At 42.2% G+C, this 25,607-nt stretch overlaps 1 protein-coding gene across 1 annotated transcript in view; it reads right to left on the reverse strand.

Annotated features, from left to right (window-relative positions):
* The window catches only part of MCCC2 (methylcrotonyl-CoA carboxylase subunit 2), a 174,365-nt gene that overhangs the window by 17,366 nt on the left and 131,392 nt on the right, over positions 1-25,607 (reverse strand). The window contains exons 13-15 of the mRNA XM_040421473.1: positions 16,669-16,735; positions 4,820-4,976; positions 2,562-2,676 (exon numbers count right to left, since the gene is read on the reverse strand). Of these exons, the coding sequence (XP_040277407.1) occupies positions 2,562-2,676; positions 4,820-4,976; positions 16,669-16,735 (339 nt within the window). The remainder of the gene's footprint in view (positions 1-2,561; positions 2,677-4,819; positions 4,977-16,668; positions 16,736-25,607) is intronic.

A 25,607-nucleotide genomic window follows, 5' to 3' on the forward strand; every position in this document is an offset into this window, starting at 1 on the left:
AAAATCAGCAGACCTGCAAAGCAGGGAGGTCTGCCTCTTACAGACACTAGGCTAAAACCTTTATAGCTTAGTCCCTGTAGGAAGGGTATAGCTGGAGGGAGGAGCTCACACTTTTGTGCTTAGTGTCGCCTCCTAGTGGCAGTAGCTGTACCCACGGTCAAGCCTGTGTCCCCCAATAATATGGATAAAAAAAACTTGCAAGAACCGTCTTATTTCAATGACTCTGCCGGTGAAATATACTAAGACCATACTTCAAGAGATTGGACACACATGTCCAGTGTAACAATAATATAGCGTGCTGTGCAAGACTGGAAAAAAGGCAAAATAAAGAAAACTCATTTGCACATGGGGATGTATTGGGTTGCTCATTTGCACATGGCACACACTCCATCAGCTTTAGGCTACATGGACACGACAGTAAAAAACGGACACGTGATTGACGTACTTTTAACGGCTATCACACGTCCATTTTAAGACCAATGGTAGTCTATGGGGTTAGTCAATGAAAAACGGAAGTAAAAAAATAGAACGTCTGTTTTTCATTGACAGACAGCCCCCATACAATTGAATGGGTCCATTTTTAACATCTGTTTCTCAGAAAGGCATCAGTGAAAAAAAAAAAGTAAGTTTGCATGTAGCCTAATGCAATCGTCAGTACACAGAACATGGGGATAGTCACCACAAATTAACAACCTGATGCCTGCAGAACTGCAGGAACCCAACAAAGCAATGCTCTGCAATGTTCTTTTAGCATTCTTCTATTACACCCTGCGAGAAACAATGTGTGATGGCAGTACTAAGATGGCGGGCCTAGCGGCCTTCACTAATCCCCTGGCTGCCATGACAACCTCTTGGCACTCTATGATTTTGTCATGTGCATGGGGCGAGTGGATAATCAGGTGACAGTGGAAGCGCTCCTCCTGTAATGGCTTAGAAACCATGGTCAGTATTGACAGTGGCATCTAAGCTGTTAAACGGCCATGAATGAAGTTTTAGCTGATCACAGGTGTTGCAGGCGGGTGTCAGCTGTATAATAAAAAAAGGCAGCAGTAAATAATTTCTTGAGGTCTCCTCTTCTATGAAGCCGTTAAAAGTTCTGCCCAGCTTTTACTGAGAAGCAACTAATATAATTGCCATTATAGCTCCCATATAGCTTTCCTAAACATCAAATCTGACTAGTGATACAGCAATATGGAATGAAGGGTTTATCATGGTCTCACTAAACAGACATACCATGCAGCTGTAGTGCTGGCCATAAATTATGTCATTCAACTTTCCCCAAAACAGATCAAATCAAAAGCCAGACAAATACATTGCGAAGAGAGCCTGGCACATCCTCAAACAGCGGCAGCTGTCTTTACCTGGCTGTGGCCAGAGATCCTCTAAGGCCATTGTACTATCAAGGGGACTATCACCAGCGCTGAATCTCAGCGGAGAGTCAACCAGAGCACTCTAGGCCATGAAATTAAGATTAGCGAGGTCCCAGTCTCAGCATTCCCGATGATCAGCTCTTCAATGTCTACACTGGTCCATACTGCACAATGCCATACTTTTCATAGAGGCTGTACTTCAGTCAGATTTCCCCACACAACTAATAATGACGGTTAAAAGCAGATACCACGCCTGTAATTAGCAGATATATTTATTTCATGGCTATATCCACAAGTGACTAACATCCTGCAGATTTGTCATGGTGCTTTGTGCGGCAAATCCGCAATATGGATCTTGTTAGTTAGTCATGTTTTTTGAAGATCACGGCAAAAACCACAGTAGACTTTTCCACGTTTTTTTTCAGGCACATGGATTTACCCTAAAAGGTAAAATGCTTATTAGAAATTACCAGCCACCTTTCTGAAGAGCAGCCACCTCAGCTGCAGACTCCACTCCAGAGATAGATGCGGTTCTTCTATTTGGAAAAGATACCTATTGGAAAAGTACAGCATATCCTGTGGATGTGCCATGAATGCCTGAGATGGGAGTACTCTTTTAAGATGCACACGGCATTTCCATCCCTTGGCTAAAGAATCAGCTCTCACTTCAGCAAATGGCATTTATCATGCAGACAAAGTTAATACCAAGGCACTTAATAATGTATTGTGATTGTCCATATTGCCTCCTTTGCTGGCTGGATTCATTTCTCCATCACTTTATACACTGCTGGTTTCCATGGTTACAACCACCCTTCAATCCAGCAGCGATGGTCATGCTAGCGCACTATAGGAATAAGGTGCTGGCCTCTCTGGTGGCCAGGAGTGTGGGAGGGAGCATGCGCAGCAGCTTCCATCTTGGCCACCTCGTATCTCCGCTGCAAGGTGGTCATAACCCCTGGATATGACCAGTGTATGATGCGATGGATAAATGAATCAAGCCAGCAAAGGAGGCAATATGGACAATCACAATACATTAGTAAGTGCCTTGTATTAACTTTGTCTACATGATAAATGCTATTTGCTGAAGTGAGACAACCCCTTTAATATGTAGAAGGTTGCACACTCAATTTCAAATAAATGGAATGGAGTTACTTTAATAATAGTTTAATACATATATGTTCAGCTTCTTACCGATTTCCCCTCCCTGGCTTTCTGGTCTTTAGCAATAGTGGCTAATACAGTAGCAGCTTGTTCTCCACCCATCACTGATATGCGAGCATTTGGCCACATGTAGAGGAACCTGGGACTGAAGTAAGAAGACATAGAAAACTTTACTAAACTATAATGGGAATGTGTCAGTGATCTGCTCAGTCTATCGCTCTCAACAAATGTAAAGCAGTGTTGTGCATGCAGTACAGTGCGTACATCTCCAATGTGCCAATCAGAAGTTCAGAGGGACCATTCGATGGGTGATATTACCATCTGATATTCTCTTTCCTGTGGTAGTAAACGATCAGACACAAACATCGTACATATCATGGCACCATCACGCCTGCACGGTGCTAAACAAACACAAATCTGAAACCGATATATCAACGTCAGCTTTCTGACAATTTGCAGCAGGAAGATTACTTTTCCTAATCCGCAAAGGCAAACATGAGGACAAGAAATCTGTCATGTAGTGATTATTAGTTCTTCATATATCATATGCAATAATCATTGTCTCATTGGAATAAATATAAAATGATGTAGCTATTGGGGCAGGTGCATGTCTTGTTGGGGAGTTTATCTGGGCTAAACAAGTAATGCTCAATGTAAACTCTCTATTCTCAAGGAAGGAAAGACGTGACAATGTGAATGGATTTTTACAGATTGCCTGTATCTCTTCAGATGTCAGAGGACTCGACCAGTGGCCCTGAGGGAATGGTAAGGAAGTCTGAAGGTAGTGCAACCAATATGTAAGGCAGTTATATTTTCACATGGGTACAGGATAACTTTCTTCCTTGAAAACAAATTCAGCAATGATTCAAGAACTCTGAGATTATCTTCAGGTTCTCCTGTCCAATAGCAGGAGACAACCTCAGTAGTTAAAGGGGTTATCCAATCCCTATAATGACCCTATCCTCTAGAGCAGGGGTGCACAACCTGCGACCCGGGGGCCACATGTGGCCCTCAATACCATTCTATGCGGCCCCCAACCATCTAGTAGCAGACATGTATGTCTATGTCTTGTGGCTACTCACATGAATCTTTCATATATTGTCCCATTAGATGGGAGTACTAGAAGAGTAACTAGACATTTATGATATATACTGTATGTTCAATATGCCATAAATATAGTATTTCACTTGGTAATACACCTTTAAAGTTTATTTTCGGCCCTTGGAATTGGTTCAGGTTGACAATGTGGCCCCCAACCAGAAAAGGTTGTGCACCCCTGCTCTACATCATACTTACCTGCTCCCCGACACCTGCGTCCCTCCAGATTCCTGCATGGCCGCCGCTGCATCTTCCGGTGACACGGATCAAAACATAGTCAACGGGGGGAGCAGCTAATAGCAGGCCGCAGCGGTGACCAGTCTCTCTAGCGTCGCCAGCGATGCTAGGGAGGCTTGTCCCCGTCACAGCCTGCTGTTGGCTGCTCCCCCCTTCGATGGATGCTTTGATCCATGCGACAGGAAGATGCAGAGGCAGCCATGCAGGGATCTGGTGGGACGTGGGTGCCGGGGGATCAGGTAAGTATGATGTAGAGGAGAGACGTGGGCATTCAGGGGGTCATTATAGAGATTGGATAACCCCTTTAAGGCTACTTTCACACTCGCGTTTTGGCTTGCCGTTTGTGAGATCCGTTCAGGGCTCTCACAAGCGGTCCAAAACTGATCAGTTTGCATTCTAATGCATTCTGAATGGAAAAGGATCCGCTCAGAAGGCATCAGTTTGCCTCCGTTCAGTCTCCATTCCGCTTTGGAGACGGACACCAAAACGCTGCTTGCGTCTTGGCTATGTTACAGATAATACAAACGGATCCGTTCTGAACGGATGCAGACGGCTGTATTATCTGAACCGATCCGTGACGGATCCGCACAAAACGCTAGTGTGAAAGTAGCCTAACACTGGTGCCTTGCAGCACTGTGGTCCTGGGTTCAAACCTGACCAAGGACAACATCTGCATGGAGTTTGTATGTTCTCCCCGTGTTTGCGTGGGTTTTATCAGGGTTCTCCGGTTTCCTCCCACACTCCAAAAGACATACTAATAGGGACCTTAGATTGTGAGCCCTATTGGGGACAGCGAGTGATGATAATGTCTGTAATGCGCTGCTGAATATATAAGTAAAATAATAATAATACATTTTTGCTAGTTCTCATTTATATTTTGGCCTCATTTATTTTTATTTTTTTTACAATACGTGGTTGTTGCTGTCGTTTATTGCTTAGTTAGAAGCACTAACCTGTAAGCTCTACCGCACATCCCATAATTCCCGGCACCATAGGAGCCTCCGATAATAACAGTAATTTTTGGTACACTGGCGCATGCAACAGCAGTCACCATCTTAGCTCCATCCTTGGCTATTCCTCCTGCTTCATAATCTCGACCAACCATGAAACCTGAAACAAATATGTTCACCAGATATTAACTAAAGCCAAAAGTGAACAATTCAGCCAAAGGAGTTAGTCCCTACAGTTACAGTGCCATACCTCTAGAACTTTTCCACATTTGTTCCCGATACACTCACAAACTTAAATGTTCACGGACGCTCTACATACAATCTGACTGAGCTTGAGCTATTTTGCAAAGAAGAACGGGCAAAAATTTCCGCCTCTACATATAAAAAGCTGGTAGAAACATACCCCAAAAGACTTGCAGTGAAAGATGGTCCCACAAAGTATTGACTCAGGGGGGCTGAATACAAATGCACGCCACACTTTCCTTATTATACATTTTGATAACGATGTATCATTTTCTTTCCACTTCACACACACTTGCTACTTTGTGTTGGTCTATCACATAAAATCCTAATAAAATGCATTTAAGTTTGTGGGTGTAACGTGAAAAAATGTATAGAAAAAATTGCAACTTGCTCTATCAGATGCATGAGTTCTGTATATTCTACTACAAGTATTTCTAACAGAATTATAAGGGGTTGTCCTATTAGAACATATATTTACTGGGACATATGGTTGTCATAGGGAGGTGGCCTCTGCTCGATAATGCAGGCGCTGACAAGAAGTGGCTTTTGTTCTTGAGGACCAAAGCTGTCCATTCATGCAAAATGATCACCGGTGTGAAGTCCTGGCAGTGGCTCAGCTAGGAGGTAGAAAGGTGTCGCCCCACTGCCCACAACCCATCCATAGCCCCTCTCCTCACATGTAGGAAGTGCAGTGTGGGTCAGAAGTAAGAGGAGTCCGAAGTCTGAACCAGGAGAACAAGTTCACTGGCTTTCACTCCAGTGCCTCAGTCTATTGCCCATGTGCGGGTAGTACATTATATTCCATTATACTATAGTCTTAGTATCGTATATTATATACCAGTAGTATATACCAGTAACATACCAGTAGTGCCATTATTATGCCACTTGTAATATACCAGCAGCACCACCATTATACCTGTAATATACTGGTACAACTGCAAAAAAAACGGGGTCAGTAAAAAGCGTAGGTGCACGCTGCCATGGCTAAAAACACGAAGAAAAAACAAACAAATGCAACAGCACTCTGCAAACCAAATAAGGCTACTTTCACACTTGCGGCAGTGTGATCCGGCAAGCAGTTCCGTTGTCGGAACTGCCTGCCGGATCCGCTGATCTGGATGTGACTAAAAGCGGGTGCGGATCCGTCTCACAAATGCATTGCAGACAGACGGATCCGTCTTGTATCTTTTATCACATTTTTACCGGTCTGTGCATGCGCAGACCGGAAGGACGGATCCGGCATTCTGAATGCTGGATCCGGCACTAATACATCCCTATAGGGAAAAATGCCGGATCCGGCATTCAGGCAAGTCTTCAGTTTTTTTTGCCGGAGATAAAACCGTAGCATGCTACGGTTTTCTCTTTTGCCTGATCAGTCAAAATGACTGAACTGAAGACATCCTGATGCATCCTGAACACTTACTCTCCATTCCGAATGCATGGGAATATGCCTGATCAGTTCTTTTCCGGTATAGAGCCCCTGTGACGGAACTCTATGCCGGAAAAGAAAAACGCTAGTGTGAAAGTACCCTAAAGTACAATAATGCCATAGCTATAGAAAATATTCTGGTGCTAATGCTACGCTTATTTTGTAAATTTTTGATTCTTGGCAAATACATTTTGTACAAAATTATTTGGGCCCGTCTGCCAAACGTCAAGGCGCTCTCTATAAGACGGTAACCTAACACTAATTCCTACCCGTTACCCGTTATGTGCCATAATTTACAAAATAAGCGTAGCATTAGAACCAGAATATTTTCTATAACTATGGCATTATTGTACTTTATTTGGTTTGCAGAGTGCTGTTGCATTGTGTTTTCTTTGTAATATACTGGTACCATTATTACACCATAGGTAATATACCTGTACAATCATAACACCTGTAACATACCTGGACCACCACTATTACACTACCTGTAATATACCAGTACCATTATTACAGCACCTGTAATATACCAGGGGCACCACTGGTACTGCAGTGCAAAATATGGACCTTCCCTAGGAAGTAAAGCAAAAAGTCACTTAAGACCATATTCACACTAGTGTCATGGATTATGTTTATAACAGAGCAATGACCGGTGAATACTGATGGGTTCCCTATCAGAGTTCCAGTATTTCTTATAGCAAAAGTAGTGCTGCAGGCTGTGCTATAAAAATGACCAAAAATACCTAAAACAAAAACTTATACTACCTGTAATATATCAGTTCCATTATTACACCACATGTAATATACAAGCAGCACCACCATTATACCACCTGTAACACTGGATAACAGTACCATTATTATACCACCTATAATACACCAGCAGCACCACCATTATACCACCTGTAATATCCCAGTACCATCATTATACCAATCGTAATATACAAGCACCACCACCATTATACCACCTATAATACACCAGTACCATAATTATACCACCGGTAATATACTAGCAGCGAAACCATTATACCACCTGTAATATACCAGTACCCACCTATAATATACAAGCAGCACCATTATACTACCTGTCATATACCAGTACCATCATTAAACCACCTGTAATATACCAGCAGCACCACCATTATACCAACTGCAATGTACCAGTACCATAATTATACACCTGTAATATACCAGTACCATTATTATACCACTTGTACTATACCAGTACCATCACTATACCACCTGTAATATACAAGTAGCACAGCTGCTGGGGAGACATTTAGCACTGCAATGCACTACACTGTACTTGGTTCTTCAGGGGATGCATTTTGATCCACAATGTGGCATGTAGAGCTGCTGGGCTGCACTGTGGGGTCTGGTGCTGCTGGGGAGGTATGTTATACTGTTGAAGGTATTTTGCATGGCAGTATTTGATTGGCAGAGCTGGGGCTAATATGGGTGCTAAACAGGTGGTACTTGGAGCTGTACGGGGGTATTAGGTGTGCTGCATGGTAGTATTTGTTTGCTGGTGAGGCCCTGTCATCTCCATTGGTTTGCTGGCGAATCCCACTTAGAAAATGTTTAAGAAGTCCTGTGCTGTCCCAGCTATGGCTCTCATTTACAATTCATCATAACTGTAGCGTATATCTGTTGTCCACTACACTTAGTGTACTTTGCTGCCATCTAGTGGCTACTGATATATTTGTTTTTATGAAGTTATCTCTGTTATTTCATTATGTCATTCATCTTATAACTCCTCCTCCTCTGTGAGCTCACATTCTAAGTCCTTCAGTCTTTTCCTGTTTGTCAGACATGTTTCACAGAACTGCAGATAGGATTTTCCTTTTACCCCTATCATAATTTCTCAATGACGAAGGCACACCAAATCACGCGTTGGGGTAGCGCCCACCATTGACCACCCTTACATATAGAAACATAGTTTCTTTACTTTATCACTGGACATAGTTATTCCCATTTGGGCTTGGATGCAGTTACATTGTTTACAGGGCATTGCCCAGTGGCTGCAGTTCAGTCAACTGATCTCTGGATGGTGTTTTTTCTGTCACCTATCCTTGCATCATATGATTTTTAATAATACTATTTTTATTTTTGTATACATAATAAAGCTTTGTTATATTTTATGGGTACATTGTGGGCTCATTTGCCTGTACCATGGTTATCATATCAGATTTGGGTATTGCTCAAGAACAATCCGATTATACCGTACACTGTTGATTTAGGTCTTATGGATGCTTGGCCTGTTTGGTTTCTTTTGTTTCCATCATTTCTCAAGGTACTTTCAATAAATTGCCTAAAGGCATATCTATTGCATCTCCCTCACTGGAATTCCACGTTCAACTGGTGTTGCTAGGGGAATGAGTATAGCGAGTTAACTGTCTTCCACTGCTTGTACAAACAATTGCAACTCACAGTCATAAGATACTTCTCTCACTTACATCAGTGACAGGATGAGGCCTCATATGGAGAGGTTCATTTGTACTGTATTTTCCTATGCCTGTGTGCATGAGGCTATAGCCATAAATTTTTGAACACGTGAGACAGACACCAAGGTTAAGGAGGTGTATTTGTTTCCTTCTTTGTTTTCCACACAGCCAAAATAATGTGCCTAAGCTCGCTTTTTAATGCTGACCACACACAGCCTTTCACCTTTATTCCAAATGCCTTACTCTGTGTGACATTAGAGTCACTTCTTGTGTTTACGTCTTAAAGGGAACCGGTCATCAACTTTATGCTGACCTCACTGAAGGCAGCATAAAATAGAGATAGAAATGCTGATCTCAGCGGAGTGTCAGTCATGAGCTAAAAGTAAGTGGTTGCCGAGAACCAGCATCATAATCATTGCAGCCCAGACCTTGAAAATAGTCATATCTACCTGAGAAGAGTCATGGTTATGCATAATCTCCTGCTCTCGACTCTGACCCATCTGCTGATGGTTGGCAGTTCTCTCCTAGAGAGAAAGGGAGAAAACTAGGTAGAAGACTGTCAGTCATCAGCAGGTGGGCAGGAGAGCAAGAATTCATGAATAACCAGGACTCTTCTCAGGCCCAGTCTGCAATGATTGTGATGTTGGTTCTCAGCAACCACTTACTTTTAAATGACAGACCGCTGAAATCAACTCACCTGACCTGTGTCTACTTTATGTTGCTGTTAGTATGGGCAGCATAAAGTTGATGACAGGTTCCCTTTAAACAATCAATGAGAATACATGTGATTTCCACTTTGTATATGATAAATACAAAGGGAAATGTTCTTTTTCTGAACAACATAGGTCTCTGTTGTACCAGAAATACAATGAATAAGCAGTTTCATTTTAATAGATTAATTTGAACACAGGCTCTTGGAGACACTAGTCTATTGCGTCAGCCAGTCCTCAGAATTTTATCCTAACAAAGCAACCCAAAAACTAAATATGGTCCATCAGAGCAGATGGTTTCTAAGAGGGTCTATTACTCATCAACCTGGTAAGTGCACATAAACACAGAAAAGATTTTTATGCTGCGAGTTATACTAGGGTTGAGACCATGTAAATGACTGCACTCATAGTGCTGAGGTATACATCCGCACTATATAAAATATGTGCTCCAGAACTGTGAAGACACATTAGTACTGAAAGTTTCACAACAGCTAAACATTATAATAATGTTATAATAAGTTGCTATCCAGTAATTATAAACAATAGCTAAACATACTTAGTATGTTGGTAACCATTCAAAAAAAGATACGGCATCCCAATTTTCTTTTATTGTTCCAGCATAACAAGATGAAGCACATTTAACCCCTTGTACGGCGCTCTGATCCGGCGGGTGCAGTGGCAGGGGTCCAACAGTCACTGATAGCTGGACCCCTGCTGTATGCGCCGGCATCAGTGAAATCACCGATGCCGGCGCATTAACCCCTGCACGGCCACAGTCAGCGCTGACTGCGGCACGCGTGGGCTTCAGATGTGTGCAGGGTGTCCATCGGGTCCCCAGGCTGCTGTGACGGGGACCCGATGGCAGGGAAGGCAGCCCGATGCCTTCCTTCCGGGAGAGCGTGTGAGATCCAGCCCCATGGATCTCACAGGCAAGCAGGCTGTAAGTGTATTACACTGGTAATACACTTACAGCCAATGCACGATAATACAGAAGTATTGTCATGCATTGTAAAGGGGATGAGGCCCCTTAAAAGTTGAAGTCCCAGAGTGGGACAAAAAATTAAGTGAAAAAAGAAGTAAAAAAATAAAATAAAGTTTGACAAAAATAAAGTAAATATTTTAAAAAAAAAATAGGGAAAAAAAGAAGACATATTAGGTATCGCCGCGTCCGTATTGACAGGCTCTATAAAAATATCACATGATTTAACCCCTCAGGTGAACACCATAAAAAAAAAAAAAAAAAAATTGTGCTAAAAAAAATTTTTTGGTCACCTTTACATCACTAAAAGTGATCAAAAAAGGCGTATGCCCCCCAAAATAATACCAATCTAACAGTCGCCTCATCCCGCAAAAAATTAGCCCCTACTTAAGACAATCGCCCAAAAAATAAAAAAACTATGGCTCTCAGACTATGGAGACACTAAAACATGATTTTTTTTTGTTTCAAAAATGATATTATTGTGTAAAACCTAAATAAATTAAAAAAAAGTATACATATTAGGTATTGCCACGCCCGTAACAACAAGCTCTACAAAAATATCACATGACCTTAACCCCTCGAGTGAACACCGTAACGGTGTCAAAAAAAGACATATTTGTCACCTTACATCACAAAAAGTGCAACACCAAGTGATCAAAAAGGCGTATGTCCCACAAAATGGTACCAATAAAACTGTCACCTCATTCCGCAAAAAATTAGCCGCTACATAAATAAATCGCAAAAAAAAAAATATAGCTCTCAGAACATTGACATTAAAAATGCTATTATTGTGTAAAACTTAAATAAATAAGAAAAAGTATACATATTAGGTATCGCCACGTCCGTAACGATCTGCTCTCTAAATATGTCACATGACCTAACCCCTCAGGTGAACGCTGTAAAAATAAATAAATAAAAACTGTGCTAAAACAACCAATTTTTTGGTCACCTTGCCCCATAAAGTGTTATAATGAATGATCAAAAAATCAAATGTACCCAAAAATAGCACCAATAAAACTGGCACCTTATCCCCTAGTTTCCAAAATGGGGTCACTTTTTGGGAGTTTCTACTGTAAGGGTGCATCAGGGGGGCTTCAAATGGGAGATGGCATCTAAAAACCAGTTCAGCAAAATCTGCCATCCAAAAACCATGTGGCGCTCCTTTTCTTCTGCGCCCTACCGTGTGCCCATACAGCAGTTTATGACCACATGTGGGGTGTTTCTGTAAACCACAGAATCAGGGTAATAAATATTGAGTTTTGTTTGGGTGTTAACCCTCGATGTGTTAAAGAACAAAAAATTTATTAAAACTGAAAATCTGCCAAAAAAGTGAAATTAAGAAATTTGATCTCCATTTTCCTTTAACTCTTGTGGAACGCCTAAAGGGTTAACGAAGTTTGTAAAATCAGTTTTAAGTAACTTGAGGGGTGTAGTTTCTACAATTGGGTTATTTATGGGGGTATCCACTGTGTAAGCCTCACAAAGGGACTTCAGACCTGAACTGGTCCTTAAAAAGTGGGTTTTGCTTCTAAAATTCTAAGCCTTCTAACGTCCTAAAAAAATAAAATGACATTTCCAAAATGATGCCAACATAAAGTAGACATATGGGGAATGTTAAGTAATAAATATTTTCTGAGGTATCACTTTCTGTTTTAAAAGCAAAGAAATAGAAATTTAGAAAATTGCTAATTTTTCAAAATTTTGGGAAAATTTGGGATTTTTTCATAAATAAAGGTGAAATATATTGACTCAAATTTATGACTATCATGAAGTACAATGTGTCACGAGAAAAAAATCTCTGAATGACTTGGATAAGTAAAAGTGTTCCAAAGTTATTACCACATAAAGTGAGATATGTCAGATTTGCTAAATTAGGCCTGGTCAGGAAGGGGGCAAATGGCCCGGATGTGAAGTGTTTAATTCTTGTGGAACACCTAAAGGGTTAACAAAGTTTGTAAAATCAGTTTTGAAAACCTTGAGGGGTGTAGTTTCCAAAATGGGGTCACTTTTTGAGAGTTTCTACTCTAGGGGTGCATCAGGGGGTCTACAAATGTGACATGGCAACTTAAAATTATCCCAGTGAAATCTGCCCTCCAAAAACCATATGGCGTTCCTTTCCTTCTGCGCCCTGCTGTGTGCCCGTACAGCAGTTTACGACCACATATAGGGTGTTTCTGTAAATTACAGAATCAGGGCAATAAATATTGAGTTTTGTTTGGCTGTTAACCCTTGCTTTGTTACTGGAAAAAAATTGATTAAAATGGAAAATCTGCCAAAATAGTGAAATTCTGAAATTTCATCTACATTTTCCTTCAATTCTTGTAGAACACCTAAAGGGTTAAGAAAGTTTGTAAAATCAGTTTTGAATACCTTGAGGGGTGTAGTTTCTAAAATGCAGCCATTTATGGGTGGTTTCTATTATGTAAGCCTCACAAAGTGACTTCAGACCTGAACTGGTCCTTAACACCTCTTGGGGACATATGACGTACCGGTACGGCATGATGTCCTGGTACTTAAAGAGGACCTTTCACTAGATTAAAAAATCTAAACTAAGTATACAGACATGTAGAGCGGCGCCCAGGGATCTCCCTGCACTTACTATTATACCTGGGCGCCGCTCCGTTTGTTTTTTTTTTTCTCTCAGGCTATGAGCTGAGCGCTGCGATTGGCCAGCGCTACAGCATGGGAGAAAGAGACGCCGGCAGGTTCCCCTGGGTGGAGCCTAACATGTGAAGATACTGGAGGCTATACCGGGCGAACAGAGCGGCGCCCAGGTATAATAGTAAGTGCAGGGAGATCCCTGGGCTCCGCTCTACATGTCTGTATACTTAGTTTAGCTTTTTTTAATCTAGTGAAAGGTCCTCTTTAAGGGCGGTCAGTGATCGGAACCCGATGCCTGCTGAAATCAATCAGCAGGCACCGTGGGACAATGCCCAGGGAGGTCCTGTGACCGGTCCCCCCCCTCCCCAATAAAACCATCCCCTCATCCTGCAAAAAATGAGCCCCTACCTAAGATAATCTGCTAAAAAAAAATGACTCTTAGACTATGGAGATACTAACATGTTTTTTTTGTTGTTGTTTATAAAAGGATAATATAGTGTAAAACCTAAATAAATGTAAAAAAGTAGACATATTAGGTATCGCAGCGTCCGTAAGAAACTCCTCTATAAAAATATCCCATGACCTAACCCCCCCCAGATTAACACGGTCCAAAAAATAAAATAAAAAACTGTGCCAAAACAGCTATTTTTGGCACATTTTCTATTTTAATCTATTTTTTCCGGTAACAAAGCAAGGGTTAACAGCCAAACAAAACTTAATATTTATTACCCTGATTCTGCAGTTTACAGAAACGCCCCATATGTGGTCGTAAACTGCTGTATGACCAAACGGCAGGGCGCAAAAGGAAAGGAAGGACATATGGTTTCTGGAAGGCAGATTTTGATGGGCTTTTTTTTTTTTTTTTACACCATGTCCCATTTGAAGAACCCCTGATGCACCCCTAGAGTAGAAACTCCATAAAAGTGATCCCATCTAAGAAACTACACCCCTCAAGGTATGCAAAACTGATTTTACAAACTTTATTAACCCTTTAGGTGTTCCTCAACAGTTTATGGCAAATGGAGATGACATTTCAGAATTTCTATTTTTGGTAACCTTACCTCACAAAAATGTAATATAGAGCAACAAAAAAAATCATATGTTCCCTTAAAATAGTCCCAATAAAACCGCCACCTTATCCCGTAGTTTCCAAAATGGGGTCACTTTTAGGGAGTTTCTACTGTAGGGGTGCATGAGAGGGCTTCAAATGGAACATGGTGTAAATGAACCAGTCCATCAAAATCTGCCTTTCAAAAAGCACACAGCGCTCCTTTCCCTCTACGCCCTGCCGTGTCGCCGTACAGTAGTGTACGACCACATATGGGGTGTCTCTGTAAACCGCAGAGTCAGGGCAATAAATATAGAGTTTTGTTTGGCTGTTAACCCTTGCTTTGTTAGTGGAAAAAATGGATTAAAATGGAAAATTTGGCAAAAAATTGAAATTCTGAAATCTCCATTTGCCAATAACTCTTGTGGAACACCTAAAAGGTTAATGATGTTTGTAAAATCAGTTTTGAATACCTTGAGGGGTGTAGTTTCTAGAATGGGGTCATTTTTGGGTGGTTTCTATTATGTAAGCCTCACAAAGTGACTTCAGACCTGAACTGGTCCCTAAGAATTGTTTTTTTGAAAATTTCAGAAAATTTTCAAGATTTACTTCTAAACTTCTATGCCTTGTAACGTCCCCAAAAACTAAAATGGCATTCCCAAAATGATCCAAACATGAAGTAGACATATGGGGAATGTAAAGTAATAACTATTTTTGGAGGTATTACTATGTATTATAGAAGTAGAGAAATTGAAACTTGGAAATTTGCTAATTTTTCCCCAAATTTTGTAAATTTGGTATTTTTTTTATAAATAAAAATTATTATTTTTTTACTTCATTTTACCAGTGTCATGAAGTACAATATTTGACGAAAAAACAATCTCAGAATGGCCTGGATAAGTAAAAGCGTTTTAAAGTTATCACCACATAAAGTGACACTGGTCAGATTTGCAAAAAATGGCCTGGTCCTTAAGGGGTTAAAAAGCGGGTTTTGGAAATTTTCTGAAAGATTTAAGATTTGCTTCTAAACCTTCTAAAGTCCCAAAAAAAGAAAATGTCATTTACAAAATTATCCAAACATGAAGTAGACATATGGGAAATGTAAAGTAATAACTAGGAAGTATCACTATCTATTTTAAAAGCAGAGAAATTTAAATTTGAAAACAATCTCAGAAAGGCTTGGATAAGTAAAAGTGTTCCAAAGTTATTACCACATAAAGTGACACGTCAGATTTGCAAAAAAATGACCTGGGCAGAAAGGTGAAAAATGGCCCTGTACTTAAGGGGTTAAATGTTTGATATAAATCTCCCTTTCTGTCTTGTGTTCACAGCTCATTGCAGACCCAAATATATTCATGGTATGTAGTCAGATCCTAATGTCATATTGCCATTTATATGTCCACTATTAACTGCTAACCTACCAAATGTATGTTAGTAAGAATAAGTAGATCTACGTAAGAATATTAAGATGTTTTTAAAGAGCATTTCCAACGACCTGGCCCCATTCTTTAATTTACTGAGCCCCTGCTTGTTTATTTTTAACCGCTGTATGGACAGGGTTACATGCGCTGCTGCAGCCAATGACTGGACTCAGCAGTGACGTGTCCCCAAGATGCACATCACTGCTGAATTATATGGCATTCAGTCACTGGCTGCAGGAGCGCACACGAACCCCAACCCACTGGAAGCAAACAGGCCGGAGACTGATTGACAAACGGAGCCAGGGTGTGGCGAGTAGGATCTTTTCATTAGGTACCACACGCTAATTTAAAAGGGTCATAATCCTAAAAATTTAGACCATTTTCAAAAGTTGCCTTTTCATTTTAGATGCATTGCAAAAACTCGCTTTAGACTATGTTCACACTAGTGTCATGGATTATGTTTATAACAGAGCTATTACTGGCGAATACTAATAGGTTCCCTTTCAGGGTTTCAGTATTTCTGATTACTAAAATAGTGTTGCAGACTGTGCTAAAAAAAATGATCAAAAATACCTAAAGCAAAAACCCAGATGCAAGAGTAAACCGCGCCTTAACCTTGCCATACAACTGGGATAACTGGCGATGATCCCACCATACATATTCAATGGACTGGGAAAGGGGAGAAAGCCGCTACCAGAGCTGCTACCTCTGGCAGTGGCTTATCTCCCTGAGAACAAATAGTACAAGCAGATGAAAAGTTGAAATCCAACTTGCCCGATCCTTACCTCCCCTGACATTTGCTGAAGGCCCCATAAACATTAGATGGTTGTCCAAACCTGCTGAAATTGACAGGTTTGGCAGACCTAGATCTTAGGTGTAGGGCCTGCATTAATATGTGTATTTCTATCTGAAGTTCAAGATCACAACTATTTGTGGTTACTGTGAAAAAATGAGCAAGAAATTACAGCATACAAAATACTGACCTGTAATGTTCTGCAAGAAAAGGAGGGGAATGTTTCTTTGACAGCACAGCTGAATAAAATGGGTGCCCTGTAAAATAAGGTGAGATATTATTACAATCTATCACAATATATGTTATCAAAGTTACAGTTAACATCTTTTCATTTTTAATAGCTGTATTTATTAGAAGCATTCATCTCAAATATTAATAGGAATAAATTATGGAGGTAAAATGCACAGTCTACAGCATCAACAGAGCTAAAAGCTAGCTATAATGAAAAACAATGGTCCAATTCTCCACACGGTCCAATTTCCCACATGTTCAATCTATTTTGGTGCAGTAGACATCATCATTATGATGGTCTATCAAACAGTTTGCATAGACACAGAGCTGTGGTTCACCTGGCTAAAATGCTGTTTTTCTTTTATTGATGCGAGGCTCTGTTCCTGAGCTATGATACTTTTTCTTAAATTTGCAAATCAGTCACCACTGCTCTTGTTGCACCCAAGCTCTACTCCTTTTCTGTGATCAGTCCCTCACTGGCTGCTTTGATTAAAATTGGCCAAGCAGTGGCAAAGCAGCGAGCCATTGCTGGCCACAGAAAGGAGTGGAGCTTGGGTGCAACAAGAGCAACAGTGACATCCTCATTGCACCAAAGGCCTACTTTGCATATTAATAGAAAGTATCTTAACTTTGGAACAGAGCCTTAGATCAACAAAAGAAAAAACGTGTTTTAGTCAGCTGAACCACAGCTATGTGTCTATACAACAAATCTGATGGGGGGGGGGGGTGTCACTGGTGACAGATTCCCTTTATGTGAGATTATTACTGAATGTGAATCTAAACACATGAGAATTCTGTGTCTCCCCTGTGATGTAAATGCTGGGAGTTATACATAATGGAGGACATTTACTAAGCATGTTGCACCAGAATAATGGCGTAAAATGCACCAAAAAGAATGGCGTTTTGATTTGCACCAAATATATCAACAGTTTTCTCCAGAATTTCCACCATAAAGAATGCATCACGCCAGAATCGCGTTATAAAAGTCAAAGTGGGCCGGGCTATCAAATTGGCGCATATTACGTCTAAGGGCTCTTTCACACTTGCGTTCTTTTCTTCCGGCATAGAGTTCCGTCGTCGGGGCTCTATGCCGGAAGAATCCTGATCAGAATTATCCTAATGCATTCTGAATGGAGAGAAATCCGTTCAGGATGCATCAGGATGTCTTCAGTTCCGGAACGGAACGTTTTTTGGCCGGAGAAAATACCGCAGCATGCTGCGCTTTTTGCTCCGGCCAAAAATCCGGAACACTTGCCGCAAGGCCGGATCCGGAATTAATGCCCATTGAAAGGCATTGATCCGGATCCGGCCTTAAGCTAAACGTCGTTTCGGCGCACTGCCGGACCCGACATTTAGCTTTTTCTGAATGGTTACCATGGCTGCCGGGATGCTAAAGTCCTGGCAGCCATGGTAAAGTGTAGCGGGGAGCGGGGGAGCAGTGTACTTACCGTCCGTGCGGCTCCCGGGGCGATCCAGAGTGACGTCAGGGCGCCCCAAGCGCATGGATCATGTGATCGCATGGATCACGTCATCCATGCGCATGGGGCGCTCTGACGTCATTCTGGAGCGCCCCGGGAGCCGCACGGACTGTAAGTATACCGCTCCCCCGCTCCCCGCTCCTACTATGGCAACCAGGACTTTAATAGCGTCCTGGGTGCCATAGTAACACTGAACGCATTTGGAAGACGGTTCCGTCTTCAAATGCTTTCAGTACACTTGCGTTTTTCCGGATCCGGCGTGTAATTCCGGCAAGTGGAGTACACGCCGGATCCGGACAACGAAAGTGTGAAAGAGGCCTTATTCATCATCCTCTTATCGGCAGAAATGGCTCAAATTGTTGCAGACAATTAAGCCAGCTCATGTGGTGGTGTTTTATGTAAAAAGTCTACATTTATGGCAGAAAGATGCGACTTTTTGTCAAAAAGTCGCAATTAGGAAAAGAAAACAAACTTGTCATGGGAACAAGTGATAGTTAAGTTTTAAAACGGGAAGCATTTAGATCTCTACCATTTATTTGTCACTTGTCACGTATAGATCCTATGGGTAGATATGTGTGCCTGTTATCACTCCTCCTTTGTCCTAGTGGCGGTATATATTCCTCCCCCCTAAAGTGGCGAAGTGTTGAAGAAGATAATGGCCTATGTTGCGGAGCTTCTTTCATGTCCCATCTTAATAGTAGGTGATTTTAATACTCGTCTATCTGCAAAGTTGGACAGGATAGGAGGGTCGGGTGTGGATAGAGACACTAATTTTTGCCAATGTACTAAGAGAGCTGGATCTACATGATATATGGCAACTGAGGAATCCGAATATACGCCGATTCTCCTGTTTTTCAAGCTCTCATCACTCACTCTCTAGGATTGACCTGGCTATAGGCTCCCCAGATATGTTGTCTTTAGTGGTGTCGAGAAGCTTGTCCGACCATTCCCCTATACAGGTGGTGCTCCAGTCGGGTGTAAGGAGACCTTTTGGAGTCGGCACGTGGAGGCTTAACCCTTTGTGGCTGCAGCTGGTGGATGGGGGGGATATCACAGAGGAGATATGGGAATTATTTACTAACGATACAGGGAAAGCACCTATGGGAGTAGTGTGGGATGCATGCAAGGCAGGTAGGTGCTGTGAGTCATGGGATTTGGGAACCCCTATATATCTTGGGTCAAACCATTATACTGCGGTCCCAAAGCTAGGATCAGAGATAATGGTGGTACATATGAAGCCTTTGAGCTGGGAAGAGGAACCCGTCAGGGATGCCCGCTGTCCCCCCCCCCCCTCCCTTGTATTGGCCATTGCAATTGAGCCACTTGCATGCTTACTCCGATCTTCGGATAGAATAGTGGGATTCCCCATGGGAGCCAGAGACGAACGCGTGTCCCTGTATGCAGACGACATGCTCATATATGTGGGACATGTGGAGGGGTCTTTGGGCCCCATAATGTCCCTTATACAGGATTTTGGAGACAGGTCTGGTCTCCGTATAAATTGGGACAAGTCTGTTCTGTTTCCGTTAGACCCGATCCCTGCTGTCCTCCCCCTCGTGTCCACCCAGCTGCAGGTTGCCCACAACTTTAAGTATTTGAGAATCGTGGTTTCATCAAACATTGGGCATTACGTGAAAAATAATATAGATCCACTCCTGAACCAAATGTCTGAAAAAAATCAATGCGTGGTGTAAACTACCAATGTCTGAAATAGGTAGAAGTAATCTCCTTAAAATGGTTCCTATGCCAAAGATAATGTATGTTCTACATAACTCCCCTGTGTGGATTCCACAACGGCTCTTTTTTTAGAATACAAAGACTGTTTAGAAGCCTGATATGGCGTACAAAACGGATCAGGATCCGGTTGGAGACTTTACAGAGAGGAAAAGATGCAGGGGGTCTTTCTATTCCTAGTCCCTGGCTATATTTTATTTCCTCATAGATGCAACAGCTGAGGGGTTGGGGGAGAACTCAGGGAGAAAACGCATCTGTGCGGTCGATAGCACACATAATAGAAAATGACTCCCCTGTAGTCCTATTGGAAAATAGCGGTCTCTTCGACAAGTTGATGGGACATCCTACACATAACTTGATACATAAGGTTCGGCATAGGTGTCGTGACTTGCTGTCGATACGGGGCTTTACTCAGGCCACTCCTCAGTTATCCAAAATATTTCGCCTGGAAGGGTTTTCGCCTTGGGAACAGAAGGGGATGAGGTTTTTGTATCAGGTGCAAAGAGATGTTGTGTTTAAATCATTTGAGCAATTCAGAGATGAGTTTGCCCCTCTTCATACTGCCTTTTATCAATTTTTGCAGTTACGACACGCATTCCAGGCTCAGGCAAGGTTGGTGTTGCTTACATGCACAACAGTCCCATTGCTACAACAGATTCTCACTATTGTGACTCCTTGAGTGGATTAATATCATCCATATATAGGAACTTGTTTGTGAGATCTGTGAAACATGATTCCTTCGTGTTCAAACAAAAAAGGGAGGGGGAAGTTGGTTCTATCTCAGAGGAACAATGGTAAGCAGTGCTGGCATTGACACCTCAGTTATCATTATGTGAGGGCCAGCGTATGTCCCAATAGTTTTTTGTTCACCGCGAGTATCGGACTCCATCCTTTCTGTTCAAGATCGGGGTTAGGAACGATGCCTCCTGCCCTAGATGTGGGGAGAGTCCAGCGTCCCTGATACACATGTTCTGGGAGTGTACAGAGCTTAGGACTTTTGGACAGGCGTGCTCACTTGTATTAAAGACGCATATCATATTGCGGTACCGCCTGTGTTGGGAATATTGGACATTAAAAACCGGAATTCACACCTGGGAGTGCAGCGTCTGCCCTTTCAGGCCAGGAAACTAATTGCTAAATACTGGCTTAGACCCCAGCCTCCATCTGGGGCTGAATTTTTGAACAGAATGGCCCAAATCCTTCGCCTGGAAAAAAGTGTATATACTAAAAGGCAATGCTTGGCCAAGTTTACCAACATTTTGGACAAATGGGTAGCGTATAGGACCCTGGTAATATAGCCTGACATATGGATTTTTTGGATGTGGTGGGAGGAGTGACCTCAGAGATATGTGCAAGTTTGGAACAGGCGTACACGAGATTGGAACAGTCATGGGGAAGTGGGTAGGCGACCCGGAAAATTGGTGCTTAGTGAATGGTTTATCTTAGTCAGGACGGGTGTGAAACTTGTGGGTAGAGAGTTGGCAATATTCTTCTCGGTGCTTTGTCATATTATACCTGAGTTGGTTGGGTGGTGCCCGTATCATCGCTGGTCGGGGGTAGTTTATGCAATGTTATTATGTACTGCAGATGAAGGGGTATTTTCCTGTATCATGTATTTTGTGTATTGAATGTTGGATGTTATATATGAAAATGTCTCGATAACTTTCTAAATGTCCAATAGGAAAGTATGTACCCATTCATGTATAGGATGTTTTTTTCTTTTGTTTATGTACATTGGGAAAAAATTGTTAATAAAAATTATCTGCTAAAAAAAAAAAACGGGATGCATTTATTTTTATCTAATAGAAATTAGTTAAACAACAAGGTTTTGTCAGAAAATTTACATTCAACAACAACAACAAAAAAAAAAAATGCCCTGAGTCGGAGAATAAATTCACAATTTACCAGTGAAAATGCCGCAAATATACGTCAAAAATTGCAAGTGTGGTCTGGCAGGGTTGGCTGAAATGGCACATTTCTATTTTAAAAAGTGAAATTTTCATGCTATTTGGTGTTAAAATGTTGCAAATAAAGAGAAATAGGCGAATAATCAAGTTTATATTTTAAAGTCACATTTTAAAAGTGGCATGCACCTTCTGATCTAGAGGTGAAAAAAAAATCATCACTTTTGATTTGTGATGTCAGTATTTTTTGGGCGCAAATTACGCCATTAATAATAAATGTCCCCCAATGGGTTAAAATAAGCTGCTGCTTCCAGCTCCTCTGAAGGTACTGAGAACACATTTCACTCATTATAAAGAGATGAGCTATGAATTGATAGACTTGACAGATGAGCTTGCTGGTGGCACATTGAGTTTTCAGTGAAATGGCACGTACATACAGGTTAATAAAAGTTTCAGTGGGTGTACGGCACAGCTGTTCCCTGAACAAACAAGTGGGGTGGCACTGTGCTCCAGTCAATAACACATGCTTTTGTTCATTTAAGGGCTGGTACATTATCTGCTGAGTTGTCCAGGGCCCTTGAGGCTTATGCCATGGCAACTGATTCAAACAACTCTTTTCACATAAAGAATTCAAGATAGTTCCTTTTAAGAGAAATACCTGAAAATAAAAATGACTTCGCTTATAATAATGCAATTTTACATAATTTCAAACCATAAATATAAAACTGATACCTATCTTCATATTTGCATTAGACCTGAGCAACTGTAGCTTGTTAAATCCTTGTATAGACATAATAGTGAGATGTTGGATACCACGTGGCAGTAATGAACTTGATAAAAATCCAACCTGTCTGATTTCATATAAAACCTGCAGTTCCCCTTTCATTACTACGCTGCTTATGAAGTGGCGCCTGACCAGTAATAATCTATATGGGCCCGTCCAGCTAAACTTGCCACCTCCACCATACACGTGCATTTTTGGCTTGATTGAGCTTGCTTGTGTTTTCAATGGGGAGAGACACATCTTAAAGCAGCTCATGATTTGGGCAAGTTTAATGTGCCCAATCCTTATTTCCCCCAAAAACTGTTTTCGGGGGTGAGTTGAGACATTCCAATACTCATGATAGTCATCTGATCCTGCAGAAATCATCCACGTCTGCCAACGTCTTTCCTCTAATGTGAATGCCCATACACTAGTGCAGATCCTTCATTCTCGCTGATATAAACATATGAAACACAGAGAGGAAATGCACCAAACAGAAATGCTACTGACTATACTGGGAAGTCATACATGCAGGTATTAAAAGCTGAGACTTTCGCCAATATGTTCCAGTCAGGAAGATATCGGAGCCCATCAATGCACCACGTCACGGTCACTCAGCATGGCAAAGGGTCCTAGCCGCTACTCTAACTATGGTGTGAACATGGTCTGGGGGTGATATAATTCAGCACACAGCCAAGCCTCCACACAAAGGCCCAGCATGAATACTGTGGTAGTACAATGTGAATGAGGCCAGGCCGTGAGCCACACCTATGCCAGACCATGTGATGGAAGTTACCAGGTGCAACAGAGTGTCCAAACACACTCAAATCTAACAAGACAAAAACACAGAAATGAAGTGGCAATTCTGGAGGAGCTGCTCAGCCCCTGACACTGTGGCGTGTCTATTTATTGGGGGAGCAGACCCACCGCATGTGGACCGCAATAATCGACTAACCCCAGCAAAATATGCATACAATGGAGGACGTCGACGCGGTCCACATGCACCACAAGAGCAAACTACACAGAATGTAGCAAATAAACATATGAAACACAGAGAGGAAATGCACCAAACAGAAATGCTACTGACTATACTGGGAAGTCATACATGCAGGTATTAAAAGCTGAGACTTTCGCCAATATGTTCCAGTCAGGAAGATATCGGAGCCCATCAATGCACCACGTCACGGTCACTCAGCATGGCAAAGGGTCCTAGCCGCTACTCTAACTATGGTGTGAACATGGTCTGGGGGTGATATAATTCAGCACACAGCCAAGCCTCCACACAAAGGCCCAGCATGAATACTGTGGTAGTACAATGTGAATGAGGCCAGGCCGTGAGCCACACCTATGCCAGACCATGTGATGGAAGTTACCAGGTGCAACAGAGTGTCCAAACACACTCAAATCTAACAAGACAAAAACACAGAAATGAAGTGGCAATTCTGGAGGAGCTGCTCAGCCCCTGACACTGTGGCGTGTCTATTTATTGGGGGAGCAGACCCACCGCATGTGGACCGCAATAATCGACTAACCCCAGCAAAATATGCATACAATGGAGGACGTCGACGCGGTCCACATGCACCACAAGAGCAAACTACACAGAATGTAGCAAATAAACATATGAAACACAGAGAGGAAATGCACCAAACAGAAATGCTACTGACTATACTGGGAAGTCATACATGCAGGTATTAAAAGCTGAGACTTTCGCCAATATGTTCCAGTCAGGAAGATATCGGAGCCCATCAATGCACCACGTCACGGTCACTCAGCATGGCAAAGGGTCCTAGCCGCTACTCTAACTATGGTGTGAACATGGTCTGGGGGTGATATAATTCAGCACACAGCCAAGCCTCCACACAAAGGCCCAGCATGAATACTGTGGTAGTACAATGTGAATGAGGCCAGGCCGTGAGCCACACCTATGCCAGACCATGTGATGGAAGTTACCAGGTGCAACAGAGTGTCCAAACACACTCAAATCTAACAAGACAAAAACACAGAAATGAAGTGGCAATTCTGGAGGAGCTGCTCAGCCCCTGACACTGTGGCGTGTCTATTTATTGGGGGAGCAGACCCACCGCATGTGGACCGCAATAATCGACTAACCCCAGCAAAATATGCATACAATGGAGGACGTCGACGCGGTCCACATGCACCACAAGAGCAAACTACACAGAATGTAGCAAATAAACATATGAAACACAGAGAGGAAATGCACCAAACAGAAATGCTACTGACTATACTGGGAAGTCATACATGCAGGTATTAAAAGCTGAGACTTTCGCCAATATGTTCCAGTCAGGAAGATATCGGAGCCCATCAATGCACCACGTCACGGTCACTCAGCATGGCAAAGGGTCCTAGCCGCTACTCTAACTATGGTGTGAACATGGTCTGGGGGTGATATAATTCAGCACACAGCCAAGCCTCCACACAAAGGCCCAGCATGAATACTGTGGTAGTACAATGTGAATGAGGCCAGGCCGTGAGCCACACCTATGCCAGACCATGTGATGGAAGTTACCAGGTGCAACAGAGTGTCCAAACACACTCAAATCTAACAAGACAAAAACACAGAAATGAAGTGGCAATTCTGGAGGAGCTGCTCAGCCCCTGACACTGTGGCGTGTCTATTTATTGGGGGAGCAGACCCACCGCATGTGGACCGCAATAATCGACTAACCCCAGCAAAATATGCATACAATGGAGGACGTCGACGCGGTCCACATGCACCACAAGAGCAAACTACACAGAATGTAGCAAATAAACATATGAAACACAGAGAGGAAATGCACCAAACAGAAATGCTACTGACTATACTGGGAAGTCATACATGCAGGTATTAAAAGCTGAGACTTTCGCCAATATGTTCCAGTCAGGAAGATATCGGAGCCCATCAATGCACCACGTCACGGTCACTCAGCATGGCAAAGGGTCCTAGCCGCTACTCTAACTATGGTGTGAACATGGTCTGGGGGTGATATAATTCAGCACACAGCCAAGCCTCCACACAAAG

This window comes from Bufo bufo, chromosome 2, assembly GCF_905171765.1.
Source record: "Bufo bufo chromosome 2, aBufBuf1.1, whole genome shotgun sequence".
Classification (NCBI taxonomy): Eukaryota; Metazoa; Chordata; class Amphibia; order Anura; family Bufonidae; genus Bufo; species Bufo bufo.